This window comes from Sycon ciliatum, chromosome 13 (genome assembly GCF_964019385.1).
Source record: "Sycon ciliatum chromosome 13, ocSycCili1.1, whole genome shotgun sequence".
Taxonomy (NCBI): Eukaryota; Metazoa; Porifera; class Calcarea; order Leucosolenida; family Sycettidae; genus Sycon; species Sycon ciliatum.
In genome coordinates, this window is record NC_088655.1 from 14,823,173 (window position 1) to 14,848,129 (window position 24,957).

The 24,957-nt window shown below is 45.6% G+C and overlaps 1 protein-coding gene across 11 annotated transcripts in view; it reads right to left on the reverse strand.

The window, feature by feature from the left end:
- The window catches only part of LOC135830149 (mucin-2-like), a 51,794-nt gene that overhangs the window by 8,426 nt on the left and 18,411 nt on the right, over nt 1–24,957 (reverse strand). For 4 of the 11 annotated variants that reach the window (XM_065342550.1, XM_065342553.1, XM_065342545.1 and 1 more), the window contains 13 exons: nt 23,990–24,253; nt 22,050–22,313; nt 20,106–20,369; nt 18,937–19,200; nt 16,809–17,072; nt 14,004–14,288; nt 12,835–13,098; nt 11,419–11,724; nt 9,871–10,215; nt 3,636–3,977; nt 2,122–2,487; nt 1,545–1,805; nt 1,068–1,164 (listed from right to left, as the gene is read on the reverse strand). In XM_065342550.1, the coding sequence (XP_065198622.1) occupies nt 1,068–1,164; nt 1,545–1,805; nt 2,122–2,487; nt 3,636–3,977; nt 9,871–10,215; nt 11,419–11,724; nt 12,835–13,098; nt 14,004–14,288; nt 16,809–17,072; nt 18,937–19,200; nt 20,106–20,369; nt 22,050–22,313; nt 23,990–24,253 (3,586 nt within the window). The remainder of the gene's footprint in view (nt 1–1,067; nt 1,165–1,544; nt 1,806–2,121; nt 2,488–3,635; nt 3,978–9,870; nt 10,216–11,418; nt 11,725–12,834; nt 13,099–14,003; nt 14,289–16,808; nt 17,073–18,936; nt 19,201–20,105; nt 20,370–22,049; nt 22,314–23,989; nt 24,254–24,957) is intronic. The other 7 variants (XM_065342552.1, XM_065342551.1, XM_065342549.1 and 4 more) reach the window with 7 other exon arrangements.

Consider the following 24,957-nt stretch of genomic DNA (forward strand, 5'->3'; position numbering starts at 1 on the left):
CATACTATTTTCGTCTTTTTCAGGTCAATATAGTTGTAGAAAATTGGCATGAAGGTCGAATGCGTACGAGAACGACTGTAATGACTACAAACTGCCTATGTCTTACCAGGAGGCTCTGCAAAAGCGATTGCCATTATCTTGCTGCAAAGAAAAACTTCTGTTGAGATTTCCTTTCATTCGATAAATGAGTCGTCTTTGTTATTATTTCGTTCTCCATGTGGTAATGCTGTAGAATCCATCTGGTTTTCAAATTATGAAATTTCTGCAGTGCCACAATGTCGCGCTTTCAGAACGGGACGATGATTGTTCTGACGAAGTGTCATTCAACGACTTGACCGGTCCCAGCAGTTGCAAGTCGAACAGAGGAGATGTCACAGAAGCTACACCTACAAAGTCGCTGCTAACTTGTTGAAAACTCGGAAGTGCTCGAGAAAACCCTTTGCCTTTGTGCTATTCGGAAATGATGGTTTGAAACACCGTCAGAAGTGTATTTGGTTCCTGCAGGACTCTGTTCTTCGCTACTTTGTTGTTCAGAAGGAACTCCCGTTTGGATTTGCGAAAAAAAACAACCAACATCATAAAATCATTGCGAGCTAGCTCGTAGCTAGTGCCCAAAGAAATTTTGAATCCAGGACAGTAGACATAGTTTACCGTAGCAAGGCGCTCTTCGCGCTACGGTGTGAGATGCACTTTCGTTCAGTAGGGGTGACAGTGCATGGGGTCAGTGCGTACAGGCCAGCAGATCTTGCAAAATGGGGTGGGCGTTTGTAGCAGACGTAACGGTATATACCGGCATAATTATTTTTTAATCCATACTCTGCGCAATGTAGAATCCATCTAGATTTCAAGAGACCTAGCCATAATTTTACTTCCCATACCGTTGATTTTTTGACTCCAAATTTTCACTTGAAGAATGGAATTATACAAACACAATGAGTTTCCAGAAATAGAAGAGCTCAAGAATTTCGTGATTTTCCTTCAAAATCAAGTCTGTGTGCTTGTCTGACCATGGGCTGTCGCAGCGATGCTAGACGCAACCTGCTGACCATGAACGCGGGATAACTCACATTTCAGGGATTGTGGTTGGCGGCCTAGTTGCTTCAGTAACTATTGTTGTTGGAGACGGTGTCTGTGGTGCCATTGAAGCGCTCGTTCCAACGGGTACTGTGATGTGAGGAAGTGAACAAAGCACACATACACAATAAGTTATAGAAGAAAAAGGGCCAAGGAACTGCAAGTTACGCTATTATGAATGTCCACAAAAACCACCAGTTGCTAAGCAATAAGTTATCTTACACATTCCATTCATTAAAACACAGCTGTATAAATATTATTCACTTTGCGACGATGTGTCACCGAGCAGATATTACTCGCATGTGCTGCCAAAGAGCATGCTTTAGAAGTGACACAGATAGAACTTCAGCGCCTGGTAAGTTGTTCTTTTCCATAGTTAGAACAACATCATTGCAGTGCACTTAAGGATACGCCATCTGAGCTTGTTTTCTGCATAACTAGTTGAATTTGTGCTTCATCTGCCAACTTACTTCTTGTAGTGCGGCGAGACATGCTGGGTGTCATTTCCTGAGGACCTGAGCTTGACGGGCTTGATGGCATCCTGGTGCCAATCGTCCCAGACGCAGTTGTCATCGATGCTCCCGTTGTTCTTGCTCCGCTGCTTTGGCCAGCTGCGGAGGTCATTGCATTCGTGGTGCTTGTTCCCGTTGTTGCTCTTGGTCCAGTGGTTCTAGGCGCGGTTGTAGGGCGGTTAGTTGTAGCCTGTGTTGTAGAGGGCTTTGTAGCCGCAGCTGGTGACACACCGAGAAAAAGGCAAACAGAGTCAGATGTGAAGAAGAGGTTGGTTCGACTTCGGCGATAACGATGATGAATAGATTAATATCAAGCGCCTTTCCTTTACAAAAGCTGAGTTCACATGCGACATTCCATGTCTCTGTGAACTTGAATAATAAAAAAAGAAAAGGTTACCGTTGATGTAACCCTTCTCTCCTGGATCGCAATGACATACCTAATAGCTAAAAGTACGTGTAGGTGTGTGACTAGTTCCTTTCTGATCATGATTCCAGGCAAGTCAACAGCAAGTGTGACACATGCAGCATGACTTACTTGAACATGCACACACAGGACATCCCCTGGTATCAGTAGCAAAGGTAGCACAGGCCAGTGCACAGGTCAGTCTGGCACACGCCGCAGCACACACCAAACCTCTGCATTGATTCTTGCAGCACAGCTGTCCAGCCGTAGTGCAGTCACTATCCCGGCTGCAGTCTGTGGGGCAGATGCCGAAACCAGCCTGCACGACAGGGCATCCACCACCAATCTGGCTGGCCGGTGTTGTGGCTGAAGGTTGCGTCGTCGTGGGTGAAACAGTGGTTTGGGGCGATGGCTTGGTGGAAGTTCGTCCCGTTGTAGCTGGTTTGGTAGAAGTTCGTCCAGTTGTCGCTGGTTTGGTAGGTGGTGCAGTTGTCAATACTGGAAGTGGAGAAAATACACACATACACACAGACATGCACACACACACACACACACACGCACACGCATACACGCACACGCGCACACGCGCGCGCGCGCGCACACACACACACACACACACACACACACACACACACACACACACAAAAGCAAAGATGCACATTGATAATGACAACTATCACTGCCCAAACCATTGGATTCCGTGAGTATGTCATCAAAGTCTTGCCCAATCCTTTTAGCCATGTATAGTTGCGCTCACAATTTCAAGCACAAATGAGACAAATGAAAGACAAGACCAGGATGTTATTATGGCAATATTAACACAAGCAATAACACAATCTTGTTACAGCCGTGGATAATATCGGCTCATTATCCGAGTTCAATAACACAAGCAACTATATATTTTGTTCTCTCTCTCGTCATAGTGCATGCAGGTGTGATTTGTTATCAGTTCGCAGCGCTCCTCATTTATTAACCCATCCTAACCGGTGTGCCCACTTCATTCCTGATGATGGTTATTTCATGACCGAAACGTTGAAATATAATATTTTTCTGGTGAAAAGCAGTGATTTGAGCGCGAGCCAGTGTTGCTCACAACTAATTTTTTACTTTTGAAGCTGCGTGATGCGTCCTACAAGATTTTAAATAATAATGTATTATATAAACCTGGTCTAGTCTGGTCTCAGGGTCTAGCCTGCTCTAGTCTAGTCTAGTCTAGCCACGGTCTGATCTTTTTCCGCATAACTAGTGTCAAAGTAACCTGCCATTTTGCAAAGCTCACCGTCTCCTCCCAGAGTCAGAGAAATTTGACTTTCATGCTTTGAGACAGAGTCAATGTGAAATGTTGCCGTGGTTACTAGGCTTCGTGTAGGGCAGTACGGCCAGTCAATCTGACCTCTGCTGATGAGCAATGACAAGGTCGACCCAGACCCAGCCATCTATCCCACTGCTGACTAAATAGGGAACACAGACGTTCTCCTATAGCACAAGTTTCTACACACCTTTCTTCCTCAGGGGCAGACTCCACTGTAGCTACTTCATCTCCCACACAATTATACACAGCCCAAAACGGTCTCTAGACACTTCTTTGCTTTACTTAATCATGCATACTGCTACGAGAGGAAACCAAAACTAAATCGTAAACTCACCGGTACAAGTACATGTTGGACATCCCAGTACATCATTAGTGTATGCCGTACATGAACTGGAGCAAGTCAACACTGCACATGGCTTTGTACAAACTGTACCACCACATGTATTTGCACAACATTGGTCACCAGTTGTTGTACAAGGTTTACTAGGACCACAATTAGAAGGACAAATTCCAAAACCACCAGATTGTTTGGGACAGCCTCCACCAATAGTAACATTTGATGTTGGAATTGCAGTTGTTTGAGCCACAAGTTGGGTAGTTCGTGGTGCAGGTGTACTGGCTGGCTTTGTAACAGCTGCAGTTGTGGCTGGTTTGGTGGATGCTTGAGTGGTTGCAACTATGACACAACAAAGAGAAGAAGACGGAAAAGTCAGAACCAATTACCGCCGAATACGCCTTTTCCACATGGTAGAGATGTAGGGAAATGCGTACAATAGCAATGAACCAACTGGATGTTGGCTATGGGCACGATACATATTTAGCTGGCTCATTGAAAAGACAGTTCACTACATTGTCTGAAATCACTTACAGATTAGCAAATGGGAAATGCCCAATTCATAAAAGTATAACCTAATGCAGGAATGTGTTTGATCAGACAATGCTATACTAAAGTGGCTTGGGATCAAACCATTGCACTCTTCGCTAACAGGACCAAAATGTCTGAAACGAGAGAGCTTGGAAGCTCAGGGCCCTACGCAATGCTTTTTTTGCCTTGATGACCTAGACAAAAAAAGCATAGGGATGTTATAAATTCTTATAAATTCCTCCTTTTTTTTTAAAGACATAACCTGGGATTCGAACCCGCACTATCGCCCTGCATGCATCCCCCGATACACTTCGCATACATACTAATTCTTCCAAGTTGCTTCACGTTATGATCTTGCATTTGAAAGCCCTATTTGAATTATGCATTGTGGCCAGCCGTCTTTGATGGTACGGTACGGTACGGGACAGGTACGGTCGAGGGTAATACGACACCATCTACCGCCTTAATGACCTAGGCAAAAAAAGCATAGGGATGTTATAAATTTTTCAATTCTCCTTTTTTCAGGCACAACCTGGGATTCGAACCCACACTATCGCCCTACATGCATTCCCCCGATACACTTCGCATTCATACTCATTCTTCCAAGTTGCTTCACGTTATGATCTTGCACTTGAAAGCCCTATTTGAATATTGCGGCCAGCTGTATGTGGACAGCTATGTTTGATGGTACGGTATGGGACAGATATGGGATAGCGCCAGGCGTGACACAAACAAACAAACAAACACATACCAAACGAGAGAGCTTGGAAGCTCAGGGCCCTACGCTATGCTTTTTTGCTTGCTTATCATGCATGTAACGTGTCAAAGCTGTGATGGCCCTGGCTAGCGTTCTGGAGTCGAAGTTATTATCTGTCCTGACGTTTCCTGTGACCGGTAGGCATATGCGGATAATTCCGGCAGAAAAATTGGCAGAATTCGGTACTTTTTCGTGTAAGTTTCATGCATGTTTGGTATGTGGATAAAGAAATGGAGCAGAATTCGAGGAATTGCCCGCCATAAGGTTTGTATGGTTCTGCCAATTTCACTGCTTTTCGAGCAGAATCTGCCACCTTTTCGAGCATTATCCGCACACCCCTAGTGACCGGCGCTGACTATGCCGATCACGGACGTTCTGGAGTCGACGGGATCTCTCTTCCGACGTTTCCTGTGACCGGCGCTGACTCGCCCGTTCAGGATTATTTTGGAGATGACGGGATCTCTCTTACAAAGTATGTTTTTGCTGACGCATCCTGTCTTTTCTTCGGCAACTAAAGTCCATTCTAATAGCATTTCCTCGTCTCCCTACTTCGTGTTTCTTTCCAGAAAATCTCCCTATACAGCAGGGAGTCGTTTACATAATACGAATCCCTGCTATACATCTATATACGTTACAATTATTATGCTATCGGCCTACATGCGAATCCCGGGCTGGTCGACAGGCGGCCCAGCCAGCCTGCCAGTGGGATCTCGGCCTCGCACACAAATCCACACAAGATGCTACTGCACTATCGGCCTGAATGCATTCCCCCATACACTTCGTATATATACTCATTCTCTTGATGGTACCGTACTCTTGATGGTACGGGACAGGTATGGGATAGCGCCGGGCATGCTGATGGCACAAACAAACAAATAATATTGTGGCCAGCTTTCTGTGCTGGTACGGTACGGTACGGGACAGATACGGGATAGCGCCAAGTGTGACACAAACAAACAAACAAACAAACAAACAAACAAACGCCAAATTAAAGCTGTGTGGACCCTGGCTAGCGCCAGACGTTACTGAAGTAACGTCTTCTGCATAGCTACGGGAATTAAAGCTGTGTGGACCCTGGCTAGCGCCAGACGTTACTGGTGTACTAGCTGTGCTAGTACTTGTAAGCAACAATCTGCGCTCTCGTACGGGACGAGGTGTAGTCGGCTTTGTCGGCCGCCATTATATTATTATCGGAGAGCATTGTGCCGCTCCTCACCCAAGGCCAAGGCAATGCGACTGCTACCGCCACTACGCCAGGCCAAGCTCATGTAACCCACCCGATCAGCCACCTGCACCAGCTGTGCCCAAGGCTGTGCAAGAAAGTATCTTGCGAGGGGAGTTCGTAGATTTTTCAAGTTTGTTGCCTGAAATTCTTGCACACTTCCGGCCCAACATTCCGCGACTGGTGCACAGCCCGAATAACGATAGCCAGCTGAATATCGTTGAGTCGGATGACGCGAAGCAGGTGCGTCGCAAGGTTCACGATAATTATACAGTCATGTAGGTACCCGGCTCGAGGCATAGACCACATACATGTTTGTTATCACGGCTGCTGCCCTGCACCGCACTGCTGAACTGCTGACCTGATTGCGTACCAGCAGTTGATCCTGACTGCTAACCGCCAGTTCTTCCCAAGCGCGTGGCTAGAGTACGACCGCCAGCTGCGGATGCTCGTGGCCCAGTAACCAGGCACGAAGAGGTTGGACACCATCGACGTGAACCTATGGCAGATAGCTTTCACAGGCCATGCACACCCAAAATGCGCATTTACCTCCAGTGGTCGCAACCATACCAGCGACGGCCAAGAAATCTGCCGCAACTTCAATGGAGGTCGCTGTTCTTCGTCGTCGTGCCGCTTCTCCCACACCTGCAGCCAGTGTGGCAAGGACCACCCATGCATCATGTGCAACCAGCAGCAGCGCGGAGCCAATCCCCCACCCCGCCGCTCCTAGCAGAATGGCTACTGAATCGCTTGACTCGGTACGTAGATTCTTTCCTATACACTCTGCAGACACCACACTGCTAGCTGACCACTTTGCCCGCCTGTTACGTAGCCACTCAGATTAATCATGTATTGCGTATGTTCTCCATGGCCTGCGCCGTGGCTTTACTCTTGGATCTGCCGGCCAACACGACATATCGGTTTTCTCTAATAATCTACCCTCGGCTTTCACTCACTCGGCATTTATAGCCGAGCAATTAGCTGCTTCCTGCGCCCGCAGCGAGACCACAGGCCCATTTTCGTCACCTCCATTTCAGTTCATGCGCCGCTCTGGTATTGGTGCCACCCCCAAAAAGAACGGCAAGCTGCGAATGATCCACCATCTGTCTAGTCCGGAAGACACCGGCGCGAACGACAGCATTCCTGCCGAGCCGCTCTCTCTGCACTACGCGAGCATTGACAACGCGATCAACATCATCATGTCATGCCCACAGCCTGTGTATTTGTCCAAGCTCGATGTACGCAGTGCATTTCGGCAGATCCCAGTCCGGCGTCAGGACTTCGCTGGGAAAGCTCCTACTACTACGAACGCTTTGTGCCTTTCGGCCTCGGTCAACTGGATCATGCAGCACGAATTTGCTATAGATCACCGGCTTCATTACCTCGATGACTTTCTCGATATCTCCACTGGTTTGGCTGCAGCCAACCAGCAACTCACCATCCCCCTCCGGCCATTCATGTATCTCGGCATTCCTCTTTGCTCCATCCCAGCTCGAAGGGCCATCACCACCATTGACCTTCCTTGGTATTGTCCTAGACTGCGAGCGCCACGAAGCTCGGCCACCAGAGGACAAGCTGTCCGAGATCCATGCGCCACTCATGGCTACTATCAGCGAGCGCAGCATTGGCCAGCGTCAACTCGAGTCCCTCCTGGGGAAGCTCGCTTTTGCTGCCCGAGTCATCGTTCCTGGACGCACATTCATGCGTGAACTACTACAAGTATGATCAGTGTGCCCTGAACTGTATCTGTGTATGTGAGTGTGGTGCGTAAAGCCCATCTTGAGAATGGGTTTGCCGGCCCCTTAGTAGATGTGTGGCTTCTGAAGAGGGTGTTGAAGGGAATCCAGCGATGCCATGGTACGGCTGTACTCACCCCTCGCCTTCCTATAACTATGCCAATCCTACGACACCTGACGGATACACGCCGGAAAAGTAGTATCCTGAATGGCCATGACAAGCTGCTCTGCCAAGCCGCCATGCTGCTTCTTTGGATTTCTTCTGTGTGCCGAATTCACTAATGGCGTCACACGGGGCTGTACTAGCTCCCCTGGTGACGGACGCCTGCAACTCTTCCTGCTTTCATCCAAGACGGACCCATTCGGTAAAGGCATTACTAGTGACATTGGCCCGTCTGTACCGCCGTACTGCCCGGTCCGTGCCATGGTTAGCTACCCATTTGTCACTCGTCGCGAGGGACCGGAGCAACTCTCGTTCGTACTCTCGAACAGACAGCAGCTGACCAGGCAGTCATTCACAGTAACAGTACGGTCTCTTGTCTGTGCGGCCGGTGTACCATCCCAGTAGAACTACTCCAGGCATTCAGTCCACGTTGGTGCAGCCACCACCACTGCTATGGCCAGTGCCCCCGACTCCTTCCGAGTGGCAGGTCAGTGGAAAGAGCGATGCGTGTCTATGCTACATCCGGACTACAACAAGCGGTAAGCGCCAGCTATCGTCCCGGCTTGCTGCCGTGTCATGGGTGCCATGATCCCCAACTCGGGTGAGTAATGAGCTACTGAACTCTAGCTGCGCAATGCTTGCCTGTGCTGACATTAATTGACCCTTGCTGTGCGTCAATAGTGCTTAGCTAACGGAGTGCTGGTTTCATGGGTCCACTCTCACAACTGGTGTTATCTAGCTACTTGCTGCGGCTCTGCCTTGCGCTATATTACATCCATTTAGCATTGCAGTTCTACGTTGAGCTAACAGCAGCTCTACTTTGAGCTAACAGCAGCTCTACTTTGAGCTAACCACAGCTCTACTTTGAGCTAAAAGCAGCTCTACTTTGAGCTAACAGCAGCTCTACTTTGATCTAACAGCAGCTCTATCTTGAGCTAACAGCAGCTCTACTTTGAGCTAACAGCAGCTCTACCTTTGAGCTAATCGCAGTTCTACTTTGAGCTAACAGCAGCTCTACTTTGAGCTAACCGCAGTTCTACTTTGAGCTAACCGCAGCTCTACTCTGGGCTAACAGCAGCTCTACTTTGAGCTAACCGCAGCTCTACTTTGAGCTTACAGCAGCTCTGCTATGAGCTAACTGCAGCTCTGCTCTGAGCTAACAACAGCTCTACTTTGAGCTTCAAACCAGTTGTTTCGAAACCAGCACTCCTCAATCCAAAGATGCCTCTTTGTTGACTTGTTTGTGTGAGGGATGGGGCTAATGAAGTAACACCTTCTGCACAGCTACGGGAATAATCATAAATTATACTCATGAGTGATTGGGTATCCCACTCCCCGACTTTCGTCTTCTTGAACAATCTCGTCGGTTCGCTGTTTTGTGCTGTTGCATGTGCTTCGCTCGCTACCTTTTGTAATTTGAGCACTCTGGCGCTAGAGCAACGAGTTGTCTTAACTAAATGTCTGTGGTGCCACCTTTGCGCCATGGCTGGCAGCTCGGCTTACTTCTAAGGCTCGTAGCTGTACTGATGAGGCCTTTATGACCAAAACAGCATGCTGTCTATAGCATTCCGGGGAAATAATACTCATATTTTTAAACTAGTCTCCAAATGCTCTTTCTCATCCCAGCATGTGATTTCATAGGAAACCCCAAAAATGAGCAGATACCCATCTTGAAAAAGATCTCACAAAATGGTCTTTTCATAGGCTTCTTTCATCAAGACCAGTCGACGTGTTCACAAATCCACTATGTTCTACTTTCGCAAATTTGCAAAGTGAAATGTGTTCATGCCAGCACTCCTCAACTGCTGTGTGTTCTTCAAACTCACCGGCAACACAAGTACATGTTGGACATCCCAGTACATCATTAGTGTATGCCGTACATGAACTGGAGCATGTCAACACTGCACATGGCTTTGTACAAACTGTACCACCACATGTATTTGCACAACATTGGTCACCAGTTGTTGTACAAGGTTTACTAGGACCACAATCAGAAGGACAAATTCCAAAACCACCAGATTGCTTGGGACAGCCTCCACCAATTGTGACATTTGATGTTGGAATTGCAGTTGTTTGAGCCACAAGTTGGGTAGTTTGTGGTGCAGGTGTACTGGCTGGCTTTGTAACAGCTGCAGTTGTGGCAGGTTTGGTGGATGCTGGAGTGGTTGCAACTATGACACAACAAAGAGGAACACAAAAAAAGTTAAACTCACGGACAATTCAATTCAAAAACAATAGTTGTATTAAAATCTTGAAGGACGCTTCATACAGGTTCATTGCACTTCTTGCACTTACGATACTTCTAATGGATTTGTGCGAAAGGCAGTGCTATCTTGAGTGTAGGCAGATTGCCTGCAAACTATTTAAATTGAACTTAGAACTTCATAACTTCATAACTATTTAATTGTTTGTTTTAATTGTACAAATCAATTCAGTTTGAGTAACACGATAAAGGAGAATGTGAGAGGAGGTTGTTTTGTACTCTGACAGACATGCCTGTTGAGTGTAATGTTTTTCATACTTTCATGAGACTCGGTATACCCGACATGTCATGTATCCAGAAAATCTGTTGACTTGAAGTGAAATAGGAATACATTCATTTATAGCTGGCCATTCAAATGTTTACCAACTGAACACATTCTCTGGAAACTCAGAAAGCCCAATGACATAGGCCAGGAAGGAAAGAGGTAATGCACAGACAGAAAGGTGTGGAATATTACCTTGAGGAATCAGTTTTGATTTCGTGTAGCTAAACCTAGATTGCTAGAACATCGTTTGGAGTGTCCAAAATCGATGGATATCTAAGTGAAAGTCTCATGGCTGCTCTCTTTGCAGCATCCTTGGATCAAGACCGTTCGACGTACGGTAGAGTGCCGATTATCTGCACCCTTTGGGGCGCAGGCCGCCAGAGTCTACAGGAGGTTCAGATGAGAGGAATGTTCGGATAAGGGAGCAGTCACACGTCCATCTAAAACATGCCTATTCCCGCATGTTTTCATCATTTTTTTTCATTCTAGCGGCAGTACAACAGGAGCTAGGTGCATTCCAGCCGCTAAAAATGGCACTATCGTTATACCTTTAGCTCAAACCTGTTGTAATACATCTTGTGCATAGCTGGAATAATGCTCCGAGTGCGGAATATCAGCAAAAACCTCGAAAAAGCGGCTAATTTTTAAATTGCACAGTCCGACCAGGCAATCTGGGTAATCGATCATCCGGATAGTTGACGCGCCCGGATAATCGACGTTCTACTATACTTCAAAGGATTCTCCAGAGGAGCACAAAATCAAAACCATCCCATTTCATCAACTGGAACTGTTGGGAAACGAATTGAGGCTAGCATTCCTCAACTGCTGTGTGTTCTTCAAACTCACCGGCAACACAAGTACATGTTGGACATCCCAGTACATCATTAGTGTATGCCGTACATGAACTGGAGCAAGTCAACACTGCACATGGCTTTGTACAAACTGTACCACCACATGTATTTGCACAACATTGGTCACCAGTTGTTGTACAAGGTTTACTAGGACCACAATTAGAAGGACAAATTCCAAAACCACCAGATTGTTTGGGACAGCCTCCACCAATAGTGACATTTGATGTTGGAATCGCAGTTGTTTGAGCCACCAGTTGGGTAGTTCGTGGTACAGTTGTTGCTTTAGTGGTTGGTGGTGTTGCTACAGCAACAAGAATATGAGGACAATCAGTAAGACGAAGGCAAAAGAACACAGACATGGAATTGAAAGGCGAAAATGTGCGACAGAAATTTGTGCTAAATCACTCTATTCATTTGTCTTCGTCATAAAACATAAGGCCAAGTAAAAAAATTGATTGTTTATCGTCCGCGCCTGCCCCAAATTTTCACCCTCCCCGCCGAATTATTATATTTTTTATTACTGGTAAATGTACTGTATGTACTGTGGTCTACAGCCTCCAATCGGCATGGCCGTAGATTTTCGAAGGTCAAGTCCACAGACTGAACCATAACTTAGTTGCTATGGGCTTGAAAAGTGAAACTGATCATAAGCTGCCTGATTTTCTTCGTTTTTTCTATGTAACGTTGGTTGTTCCACTTTCCATTATCCTCTGGGGTTGCGAACACCTGCCCTACAGCCATAAATGCATAATAAAAATAAAATTAAAAACCTCCCGTCCACCCCGATTTCTCGGGAAAATCTGACGATAAACAATCAATATATTTTACATGGCCTAATGTTAAAAAAATTCACGGCTCGAGTGAGAATCGGAATCGGCTGGAGGTCGAGTTATCCGCATCCCCGTGGGAATGCCGGCACCACCCCCTGGGGTCAAGCCGCATAAACCTTCGTCATAAACCAAAGAAAATTGACAAGTGTAACAAGAGCAACACTAACAGTAATCTCCTGACTGTTTGTTTCTCCTTAGTGGTATCGGGATAACTACAATCCGCACAACAATGCTTAGATTTCCAAAGAAATTGCCTTGCAAAGGATACTTTCACTACCTTCTCATAGAACAATACACATGCATGCACGCCCCCCACCCCCCCCCCCCCCCCACCCCCACACACATACACACACATACACACAGGCACAGGTACACAAGCTAACATATACACACACACGCATCTGCTCAGGTATCCTGCAAGAATAAAGCCACTTTTCACCAGAAAATAGTTGCAAACGGTCTTGGAGCCAGCATCTAGAACGTCACAAACATATGGCTCAATGAGACTGAATGTGCCTCGAGAAAATATAACAACAAAGACCAAATAACATAGCATTCTACCGAGTAACTATGAGACTTACCAATGCAAGTACATGTTTGACAACCTCTGCTATCCAAAGTGTACATGGCACACTTGACAGGACATTGTTGTAGTGTACAGACTGCAGTACATTGCAAACTTCCACATTGATTTTTACAACATAACTCTCCTGCTGTAGTACAGTTTGCATCTACATCACAATTCGTTGGACATATTCCAAAACCTGTGCTCACATCAGGACATCCTCCACCAATCTGATATCCTACTGCTGTTGTAGTAGATACTGGTGGTGGTGTCGTGGCTGCTGCAAGGAACAAACAACATCATATGGAAAATCAGGATTCATTTCCTTAGTTTGAGGGAATGGAAAAAGGAAACAAAAGTCCGAAGAACAATTCCCGTCACGACCAGGACTCCAGGCAAGGACATTTGCTATGGCCCAGCGATGTGATAAAAATAAGCTACAACTACATGTAGATGAAATCCTAGCAGAGACAGTGCAACATCTCTTTCAGTCTTTGAAATGCACACTTCAATTGAAACTCTACAGGCTGGTTGGACATTGCTCTCACTGCACTAAGTCCAAATAAGGTCGTCACAGCCGGGGAGGCTGGGGCGGCTGAGGCCAACCCACTTTTGTGGCCGATTATTTTGGACCACACTTTAACAAAACGAGATGATCACAGATCAGCGCAAACGTGCCGAATAATGAAGAATCCTTGTCCCCAATCAAAGTGTCTACTTAGTTTCTAGCAGAATCAAAAAAAGTCTTTCATTGCAGATTCACTGGAAAGAAATCAAATGCCTGGAAATGCTTGCAATTGGCTTCAATTTTTGAAATTTTTCCCGCGGGAGGGCCACCAGCGCCCCATTACATGGCCGGCCACCTCCAAAGTCGGTGCGGCGGATCTGCCAAAGGAATATTTACCACCTCGCACTTTGGAAAAGGTCAAGAGATGAACTGAACATCAAATTTTCATGTTCTACCACAATGTTTCTACTACATTTCAGTAACCCATCTGCTGACATATCAATGTAACGGTAGGGAGGGTGTCAGGACGTAAACTATGAAAATCATTTGGAGAAAATGGGCACTGTAGAATAGCTATGTCATGCAGGAAAGAGGTTATGACAGCGGATGAAACAGTGGTCTGAGACAAAGAAGAGAAATTCAGAGCCTGCACAGTTTGCAGGATGTTTGAGACTTACCAATGCAAGTACATGTTTGACAACCTCTGCTATCCAAAGTGTACATGGCACACTTGACAGGACATTGTTGTAGTGTACATACTGCAGTACATTGCAAACTTCCACATTGATTTTTACAACATAACTCTCCTGCTGTAGTACAGTTTGCATCTACATCACAATTCGTTGGACATATTCCAAAACCTGTGCTCACATCAGGACATCCTCCACCAATCTGATATCCTACTGCTGTTGTAGTAGATACTGGTGGTGGTTTGCTGCTGACTGGTGGTGGTGTCGTGGCTGCTGGGAGTAACAAACAACATCCATGGAAAATCAGGATTCATTTCTTTAGTTTGAGAGAATGGAAAAAGGAAACAAAAGTCCGACGAACAACACCCCGTCACGACAAGGACTCCAGGCAAGGACATTTTCTATGGCCCAGCGATGTGATAACAATAAGTTACAACTACATGTAGATGAAATGCTAGCAGAGACAGTGCAACATCTCCTTCAGTCTTTGAAATGCACACTTCAATTCAAACTCTACAGGCTGGTTGGACATTGCCCACAATGCACTAGGCCCAAACAAGGTCGTCACAGCCGCTGGGGCTGGGGCGGCTGAGGCCACTCCACTTTTGTGGCCGATTTTTTTGGAGCACACTGGAAAATCAGGATTCATTTCTTTAGTTTGAGGGAATGGAAAAAGGAAACAAAAATCCGTAGAAAAATTCCCGTCACGACCAGGACTTCAGGCAAGGACATTAACCCTTTACCGGTCTACGATAAGCGAATCGATACTATAGTATCGGTACGTTTGGCCCTCATTTTTTGGGGTCTTGTTGCTAGGAGACAGCTAAAATGGCGCTCTACGCGTAGCTGGGGTCCAAGGCTTTCCGACGATGTACAAAACAACCATGCTTTCCATACAAATTTTTGCCGTATCGATCGACTGAAGTTTGTTGAAATTGGAAAAGACGACCATCCGCCATGCGCGCATTTCGAGAATGCGAGTGCATCTCTTTGGGCCGTGTTTGACAAGCGTTCTGAGAGCAGTAACATCACCAGTCCAGGCTGGATCTCCCGGGAGGTTTTGCAGTGTAGTGTGTTGAGAAAAGGAGCTCCGTTGAGTCCTGCTAGTTCAAAAATATATCGTCCACGAATGAAGAAACAAAATTCTCCAAACAGAGAGGAAGCCTTCTTGCTGCCGACACGGCGACAGCGACTGTCACAAGGACGCGTCAGGTGCGATCAGCTGATTCGCCTGGCCGGGAGAATCACGACATGCGTAAGCTCGCGCCTGAGTACTCATCTGAGCGAGAGTGAATCTGACGCGAGCAGCGCTGAGATGAGCAAACCGAAACTGCGATATCGTGGAATGGGAATTGCTGCTGCTGGCGTACCGCCGATGGCGAGGTGTTGGTGTTCAATGGCGGTATTGTAGAGAGCCTACATTCCTTGTAAAGACGTAGCCCTTACCTGATTGTTTATCGTACGACTTCAGCTCCATCACGAACTTGGTATGCCCTTCGTGCTGTGATATGCGTGTATTTCATTCGCACTTGTATTTCCTCCCAACTTGAAGGGCTACTGTCGCGAATCGCGAGAATAATCTAATCAACTCCTTATTTGCGCATCGTGCGCCTAAATCTGCTATGCGTACTGTATTGTTGTACGCTGTATTTTCTCTTCGGGGTGCTAGTGCCGAATTGGGCCAGCACCGTACTCACCTTTTTTCTGTAGTATTCATATTTGGTAACAGTGTGCTCGTAATGGTGTTGCTGCTGTTTTCCCCCGAAACAAAGAGCTCTTTCCGGTTGGTGAAAGAGCTGCCGAATTTCTTCTTATCATCGACTTCATTACTTGAAATGATCTCTCGTAGCCTTGACCAGAGTCAAGCTACAACAACCGAAGCTCTTGTTGTGTGTTATGGACTGACATAGATAATCGGCCAGTGATACACAACAGCTACCATGGGCCCTATCCTTGCCTGGACCTAGTCATATTTGAATTTTCTGGACGCGTTCAGGCTTACAGATTTTGAAAATATATGGTTTACCCATACCTACATCACATGGTTCTTGAGTTATTGCTGGTTGTGTGTACCTGTATTTGCGTGACCACCCCTCACAAACATTGAGTTAGACCGGCAAAGGGTTAATTATAATTTTGCCAAGGCCCAGGGATGTGATAAAAAGAATAAACTAAAACTACATGTAGATGAAATCCTAGCAGAGACAGTGCAACATCTCCTTCAGTCTTTGAAATGCACACTTCAATTGAAACTCTACAGGCTGGTTGGACATTGCTCTCACTGCACTAATCCCAAACAAGGTCGTCACAGCCGGGGCGGCTGGAGCGGCTGGGGCCACCCCCCCTTTTGAGGCCGATTTTTTTAGCACACTTTCACAAAGCGTGATGATCACAGCTTAGCGCAAACATGGCGAAAAATGAAGAATCCTGTGGGAGGGCCGCCGGAACCCGCCACCGGGCCATGGCTGCCCACCGTCAAACTTGGTGCGACGGGTCTGCCAAAGGAATATTTACCACCTCGCACTTTGTAAAGTGTCTAGCGATGAACTCAACATCAAATTGTCATGTTCAACCACAAGTTTCGTACTGCATTTCAGAAACCCATCTGCTGACATGTCAATATAATGGTAGGGAGGGTGTGGAACAAATCTATCGATATGATTTGGACAAAATGGGCACTGTAGAATAGCTATGACATGCAGGTAAGAGGTTATGACAGCGGATGAAACAATGGTCTGAGACAAAGAAGAGAAATTTAGAGCGTGCACAGTTTGCAGGATGTTTGAGACTTACCAATGCAAGTACATGTTTGACAACCTCTGCTATCCAAAGTGTACATGGCACACTTGACAGGACATTGTTGTAGTGTACATACTGCAGTACATTGCAAACTTCCACATTGATTTTTACAACATAACTCTCCTGCTGTAGTACAGTTTGCATCTACATCACAATTCGTTGGACATATTCCAAAACCTGTGCTCACATCAGGACATCCTCCACCAATCTGATATCCTACTGCTGTTGTAGTAGATACTGGTGGTGGTGTCGTGGCTGCTGCAAGGAACAAACAACATCATATGGAAAATCAGGATTCATTTCCTTAGTTTGAGGGAATGGAAAAAGGAAACAAAAGTCCGAAGAAAAATTCCCGTCACGACCAGGACTCCAGGCAAGGACATTTCCTACGGCCCAGCGATGTGATACAATAACTACATATTAGATTAAATTCTATGCAGCAGAGACAGTGCAACATCTCCTTCAGTCTTTGAAACACACACTTCAATTGAAACTATACAGGCTGGTTGGACATTGCCCACAATGCACTAGGCCCAAACAAGGTCGTCACAGCCGCTGGGGCTGGGGCGGCTGAGGCCACTCCACTTTTGTGGCCGATTCTTTTGGAGCACACTGTAACAAAGCGAGATGATCACAACTCAGCGAAAACGTGGTGAACAATGAAGAATCCTTGTCCCCAATCGTAGAATCTTCTTGGTTTGTTGCAGAATCAAAAAGTCTTTCATTGTAGTTTCCCTGAAAATGAACCAAATGCCCGGAAATTCTTGCAATTGGCTTCAATTTTTGAAATTTTCTCCCGTGTGAGGGCCAATGAACCGCCTTCCATGGCCACCCACCTCCAAAGCAGGTGCGACGGGTCGGCCTAAGGAATATTTACGACCTCACATTTTGTAAGGTGTCTAGCGATGAACTCAACATCAAATTGTCATGTTCAACCACAATTTTCGTACTGCATTTCAGAAACCCATTTGCTGACATGTCAATATAATGGTAGTGAGGGTGTGGAACGAATCTATCGATATAATTTGGACAAAACGTCAGGCGAAATAGCACGTCATAGTACATTCGAGATCAGCGGGAAGAAGATGACGACGTCCACTAATTTAGTATCTGTGCACACGAATCTGCTGTGTGTGTTACTCTGTGTGTCAGCTATGGCATCATCGCCTGTGGTTCCATGCCTAGCATGTACGTCTGAACCATCCTGCAAAGTTTGAATGACGTAGGTTGAGCGATCGTTCCGCGAAACATACTTTTTGAAATTCTCTTTATAGTATATCTTCCACCATTGAAATTTCGAATTTCTTCGAATTTTTTGCTGAGAGGGGTGGCTTGCAACCTCGATATGGCTTGTTCCAGGCATGCTTTGGAGCCATCGCCTGTTGAAACAGTGGCGGGAAGCTGCCCTGCAACTGTTCCAACAGGAAATTAATCGATCCGAGAAAGCGCGAGTCCGCGAATCTCGGTTGAATATTGAATATTTCAAGCCTTTTCGCGACAAAGATGGAGTTCTTTTTGGAGATGGACGTCGCGGCAAAGGACATGGTGTCCGACTTCTGGCGTCTGGTGAAGCCAGGGATCATTTATCCAGTCAGGTCGGCAGCCTAACCGTCGGTAAGCTTGTGTTTGGATCCCGTTCTGCTCGATGTGGTAGATCACAAACAATTTGATATCGCACAAAATGATCTCAGCATCGTGCGTACGGTATTTTATATTCAGAAAATCGCAAAGTGTCTCTGTGTGGCCGTCCTATGCCACAAGAAACTCCAATCAGGCTCCTATGTCCTCTGCCTTCATGATTGAATGTCCACTTCGTTTGAACAACGAACACAACAATCGAGGACGGCTTTGCAATGAAAAAAAAGCTATACTGGAGCTGAAAAAAGGAGAAACAAACGTGCTCAGGTTGAGACTCGAGTACACGCATACTCTCCCAGCAGGTGAAAAGCAAATTTTTGTGAAAAATGCGTGTCGCCGACTGACGAGTAATTTCGCCTGACGTGGGCACTGTAGAATAGCTATGTCATGCAGGTAAGAGGTTATGACAGCGGATGAAACAATGGTCTGAGACAAAGAAGAGAAATTCAGAGCGTGCACAGTTTGCAGGATGTTTGAGACTTACCAATGCAAGTACATGTTTGACAACCTCTGCTATCCAAAGTGTACATGGCACACTTGACAGGACATTGTTGTAGTGTACATACTGCAGTACATTGCAAACTTCCACATTGATTTTTACAACATAACTCTCCTGCTGTAGTACAGTTTGCATCTACGTCACAATTCGTTGGACATATTCCAAAACCTGTGCTCACATCAGGACATCCTCCACCAATCTGATATCCTACTGCTGTTGTAGTAGATACTGGTGGTGGTGTCGTGGCTGCTGCAAGTAACAAACAACATCATATGGAAAATCAGGATTCATTTCTTTAGTTTCAGGGAATGGAAAAAGGAAACAAAAGTCCGAAGAAAAATTCCCGTCACGACCAGGACTTCAGGCAAGGACACTAATTATAATTTTGCTAAGGCCCAGGGATGTGATAAAAAGAATAAACTAAAACTACATGTAGATGAAATCCTAGCAGAGACAGTGCAACATCTCCTTCAGTCTTTGAAATGCACACTTCAATTGAAACTCTACAGGCTGGTTGGACATTGCTCTCACTGCACTAATCCCAAACAAGGTCGTCACAGCCGGGGTGGCTGGAGCGGCTGGGGCCACCCCCCTTTTGAGGCCGATTTTTTTAGCACACTTTCACAAAGCGTGATGATCACAGCTTAGCGCAAACATAGCTAAAAATGAAGAATCCGTGTCCCCCGTCTTCTTGTTTTTTTGCAGAATCAAAGAGTCTTTCATTGTAGTTTCACTGAAAATGAACCAAATGCCCGGAAATTCTTGCTATTGCCTTTAATTTTTGAAATTTTCTCCCGCGTGAGGGCCACCAAACCCCCTTCCATGGCCACCCACCTCCAAAGCCGATGCGACGGGTCTGCCAAAGGAATATTTACCACCTCGCACTTTGTAAAGTGTCTAGCGATGAACTCAACATCAAATTGTCATGTTCAACCACAAGTTTCGTACTGCATTTCAGAAACCCATCTGGTGACATGTCAATATAGTGGTAGGGAGGGTGTGGAACCAATCTATCGATATGATTTGGACAAAATGAGCACTGTAAAATAGCTATGTCATGCAGGAAAGAGGTTATGACAGCGGATGAAACAATGGTCTGAGACAAAGAAGAGAAATTCAGAGCCTGCACAGTTTGCAGGATGTTTGAGACTTACCAATGCAAGTACATGTTTGACAACCTCTGCTATCCAAAGTGTACATGGCACACTTGACAGGACATTGTTGTAGTGTACATACTGCAGTACATTGCAAACTTCCACATTGATTTTTACAACATAACTCTCCTGCTGTAGTACAGTTTGCATCTACATCACAATTCGTTGGACATATTCCAAAACCTGTGCTCACATCAGGACATCCTCCACCAATCTGATATCCTACTGCTGTTGTAGTAGATACTGGTGGTGGTGTCGTGGCTGCTGCAAGTAACAAACAACATCATATGGAAAATCAGGATTCATTTCCTTAGTTTCAGGGAATGGAAAAAGGAAACAAAAGTCCGAAGAACAATTCCCGTCACCACCAGGACTCCAGGCAAGGGTATTTGCTATGGCCCAGCGATGTGATACAATAACTACATATTAGATTAAATCCTAGCAGAGACAGTGCAACATCTCCTTCAGACTTTGAAATGCACACTTCAATAGAAACTCTACAGGCTGGTTGGACATTGCCCACAATGCACTAGGCCCAAACGAGGTCGTCACAGCCGCTGGGTCTGGGGCGGCTGAGGCCACTCCACTTTTGTGGCCGATTTTTTTGGAGCACACTGTAACAAAGCGAGATGATCACAACTCAGCGAAAACGTGGTGAACAATGAAGAATCCTTGTCCCCAATCGTAGAATCTTCTTGGTTTGTTGCAGAATCAAAAAGTCTTTCATTGTAGTTTCACTGAAAATGAACCAAATGCCTGGCAATGCTTGAAATTGGCTTCAATTTTTGAATGAAATTTCTCCCGCGGGAGGGCCACTGGACCCCCTTCCATGGCCGCCCACCTCCAAAGTTGGTGCAACGGGTCTGCCAAAGGAATATTTACCACCTCGCACTTTGCAAAGGGTCTAACAATGAACTCAACATCAAATTTTCAAGTTCCACCACAATTTTCGTACAGTAAGATCGGGCGCCGAAGAACACCTCGCCGAAGAACACCCAGGCTGGAAAACCGGCAAACTTTAAGAACAGTCCAGGCTAGAATTATCAGATTTAAGAACACTAGATCTACATTGTACGTAGATCTACATTGTACATGTATGGGAGGTGAGTACATGTCATGTACACGTGTAAACAGTAACTGCTACATGTACAGTCATTCGCATTTACGACACCCACTAGTTTAGAAGTACATGTACTACATTGCACTACATGTACAGTTGTGGCAAGTGAAATCCGACACTTGGCATAGGGGACTGCACCATGCAGTCTGCAGCCCCTGCAGCCCTGCATACGTACAGTACATGTGTTACATACAACTTTCAATATCTGTCTGATGACAAAACTCGTGCTCATCACAGTCAAGGTTCAAAAGGTGCTGGCAAAAATTAATGGGGATTAGATACCAATACTCCTTATGTGTACCATATTTGTGAACTGTGTGTATCTACGGTGTGACCCTTCGATCTGTTTGGGATGCATACGGCTCTATAGTACAAATTAGGTGCAGTGCATTACATCATTGATGTCCAGTTGTGGCGCTGTCCCCTATGGCAAGTGTCGGATTTCACTTGCCACAACTGTACATGTACATACATGTACATGACAAACGTCATGACGTCACTCGACTCGCCGCGCGCGCGCGTGTGAATAAGAACGGTCTGGCTAGAATCAAAATTTAAGAGCTTTCCTAGGCTGCGCTCGAGCCCCTGCGTTCTTCGGCGCCCGATCTTACTGTACTGCGTTTCAGAAACCCATTTGCTGACATGTCAATGTAACGGTAGGGAGGGTGTGAGGAAGAAAACTATGAAAATGATTTGGACAAAATGAGCACTGTAGAATAGCTGTTTCATGCAGGAAAGAGGTTATGACAGCGGATGAAACAATGGTCTGAGACAAAGAAGAGAAATTTAGAGCCTGCACAGTTTGCAGGATGTTTGAGACTTACCAATGCAAGTACATGTTTGACAACCTCTGCTATCCAAAGTGTACATGGCACACTTGACAGGACATTGTTGTAGTGTACATACTGCAGTACATTGCAAACTTCCACATTGATTTTTACAACATAACTCTCCTGCTGTAGTACAGTTTGCATCTACGTCACAATTCGTTGGACATATTCCAAAACCTGTGCTCACATCAGGACATCCTCCACCAATCTGATATCCTACTGCTGTTGTAGTAGATACTGGTGGTGGTGTCGTGGCTGCTGCAAGGAACAAACAACATCATATGGAAAATCAGGATTCATTTCTTTAGTTTGAGGGAATGGAAAAGGAAACAAAAGTCCGAAGAAAAATTCCTGTCACGACCAGGACTCCAGGCAAGGACATTTGCTATGGCCCAGCGATGTGGTAACAATTATACCCTACAACTAAATGTAGATGAAATCCTAGCAGAGAGAGTGGAACATCTCCTTTAGGTTTTGAAATGCACACTTCAATTGAAACTCTAAAGGCTGGTTGGACATTGCTCTCACTGCACTAAGCCAAAACAAGGTCGTCACAGCCCTGGGGGCGGCTGGGGCGGCTGAGGCCAACCCACTTTTGTGGCCGATATTTTCGGACTACACGTAAGGCCACACCGTTTTTTATCTTGTGTTTCGAGTCCCCCGCGCGCATGTATTTCAAAGCCGGAGTTTAAAAAAAACGGAACAATTTTTTGTCAAAATGCAATACAAATTTAATGCAAACCCAGAAAAACGGAAAATGTAAGTAAGTAAGAAAGTAAGTAAGTAAGTAAGTAATTGTAACCAAAAAGGGGAAAAAAAGGAACATGACATCAATTAAATATTTGTTCTACATCATACATACCGGTATTGCACATGTATTTATCGCATGATTGTACTCAGCTCACACCAAGAGTTCATAACCCCCATATTTATATATTTGGGGGTTATGAACTCTTGCTCACACACATGTACATAATTATACATGTGTGTGTAATAAGCTGGGCCGCAAGTCACACAATCGTAGATTCCGCTAGGACCCGCAGGGTCCGACATGGAATCGGGGTTACACGAGGAGTGCCTGAAGGTGAAGAATGTGACAGTGTGTGGGAATTTATGGAAAACTAGAGCGATTTGAGGCCAAACACACTGTCACATTCGAAGCCGAAGCTCCGAAGTACAAAGTGTAATCATCATGCCGCCTGTGTTTGGACCACAAGCATGGCAGAGGGGATACACTCATGTATTCATGTACATGAACAGTGCCGCGTCGCTTCACTGTACACAAATGCAATGCACGAACACTGTTTTTTTGGATGGCTTTTTTATTTTTTTCGCCCTCCCTCATTGATTTCATCTAATAAGGTGGCGCGAAACATAGAAAAAAACGGCGTGGCCTTAACAAAACAAGATGATCACAGCTCAGCGCAAACGTGGCGAATAATGAAGAATCCTTGTCCCCGATCAAAGTGTCTTCTTAGTTTCTTGCAGAATCAAAAAAAGTCTTTCATTGCAGTTTCACTGGAAAGAAACCAAATGCCTGGAAATGCTTGCAATTGGCTTCAATTTTTGAAATGTTTCCTGCGGGAGGGCCACTGGAGCCCCCTTACATGGCCGGCCACCTCCAAAGTCGGTGCGACGGGTCTGCCAAAGAATTAATTACCACCTCGCACTTTGCAAAGGGTCAAGCGATGAGCTCAACATCAAATTGTCATGTTCCACCACAATGTTTCTATCAGAAACCCATTTGCTAACATGTCATTGTAATGGTAGGGAGGGTGTGAGGAACAAATCTATCGATATGATTTGGACAAAATGGGCACTGTAGAAAAGCTATGTCATGTAGGAAAGGGGTTATGACAGCGGATGAAACAATGGTCTGAGACAAAGAAGAGAAATTCAGAGCGTGCACAGTTTGCAGGATGTTTGAGACTTACCAATGCAAGTACATGTTTGACAACCTCTGCTATCCAAAGTGTACATGGCACACTTGACAGGACATTGTTGTAGTGTACATACTGCAGTACATTGCAAACTTCCACATTGATTTTTACAACATAACTCTCCTGCTGTAGTACAGTTTGCATCTACGTCACAATTCGTTGGACATATTCCAAAACCTGTGCTCACATCAGGACATCCTCCACCAATCTGATATCCTACTGCTGTTGTAGTAGATACTGGTGGTGGTGTCGTGGCTGCTGCAAGGAACAAACAACATCATATGGAAAATCAGGATTCATTTACTTAGTTTGACGGAATGGAAAAAGGAAACAAACTTCCAAAGAACAATTCCCGTCACGACCAGGACCCCAGGCAAGGACATTTGCTATGGCCCAGCGATGTGATAACAATAAGCTACAACTACATGTAGATGAAATGCTAGCAGACACAGTGCAACATCTCCTTCAGTCTTTGAAATGCACACTTCAATTGAAACTCTACAGGCTGGTTGGACTATTGCCCACAATGCACTAGGCCCAAACAAGGTCGTCACAGCCGCTGGGGGTGGGGCGGCTGAGGCCACTCCACTTTTGTGGCCGATTTTTTTGGAGCACACTGTAACAAAGCGAGATGATCACAGCTCAGCGCAAACGTGGTGAACAATGAAGAATCCTTGTCCCCAATCGTAGAATCTTCTTGGTTTGTTGCAGAATCAAAGAAAGTTTTCATTGTAGTTTCCCTGAAAATGAACCAAATGCCCGGAAATTCTTGCAATTGGCTTCAATTTTTGAAATTTTCTCCCGCGTGAGGGCCACCAAACCGCCTTCCATGGCCACCCACCTCCAAAGCCGGTGCGACGGGTCGGCCTTAGGAATATTTACGGCCTCACACTTTGTAAGGTGTCTAGCGATGAACTCAACATCAAATTGTCATGTTCAACCACAATTTTCGTACTGCATTT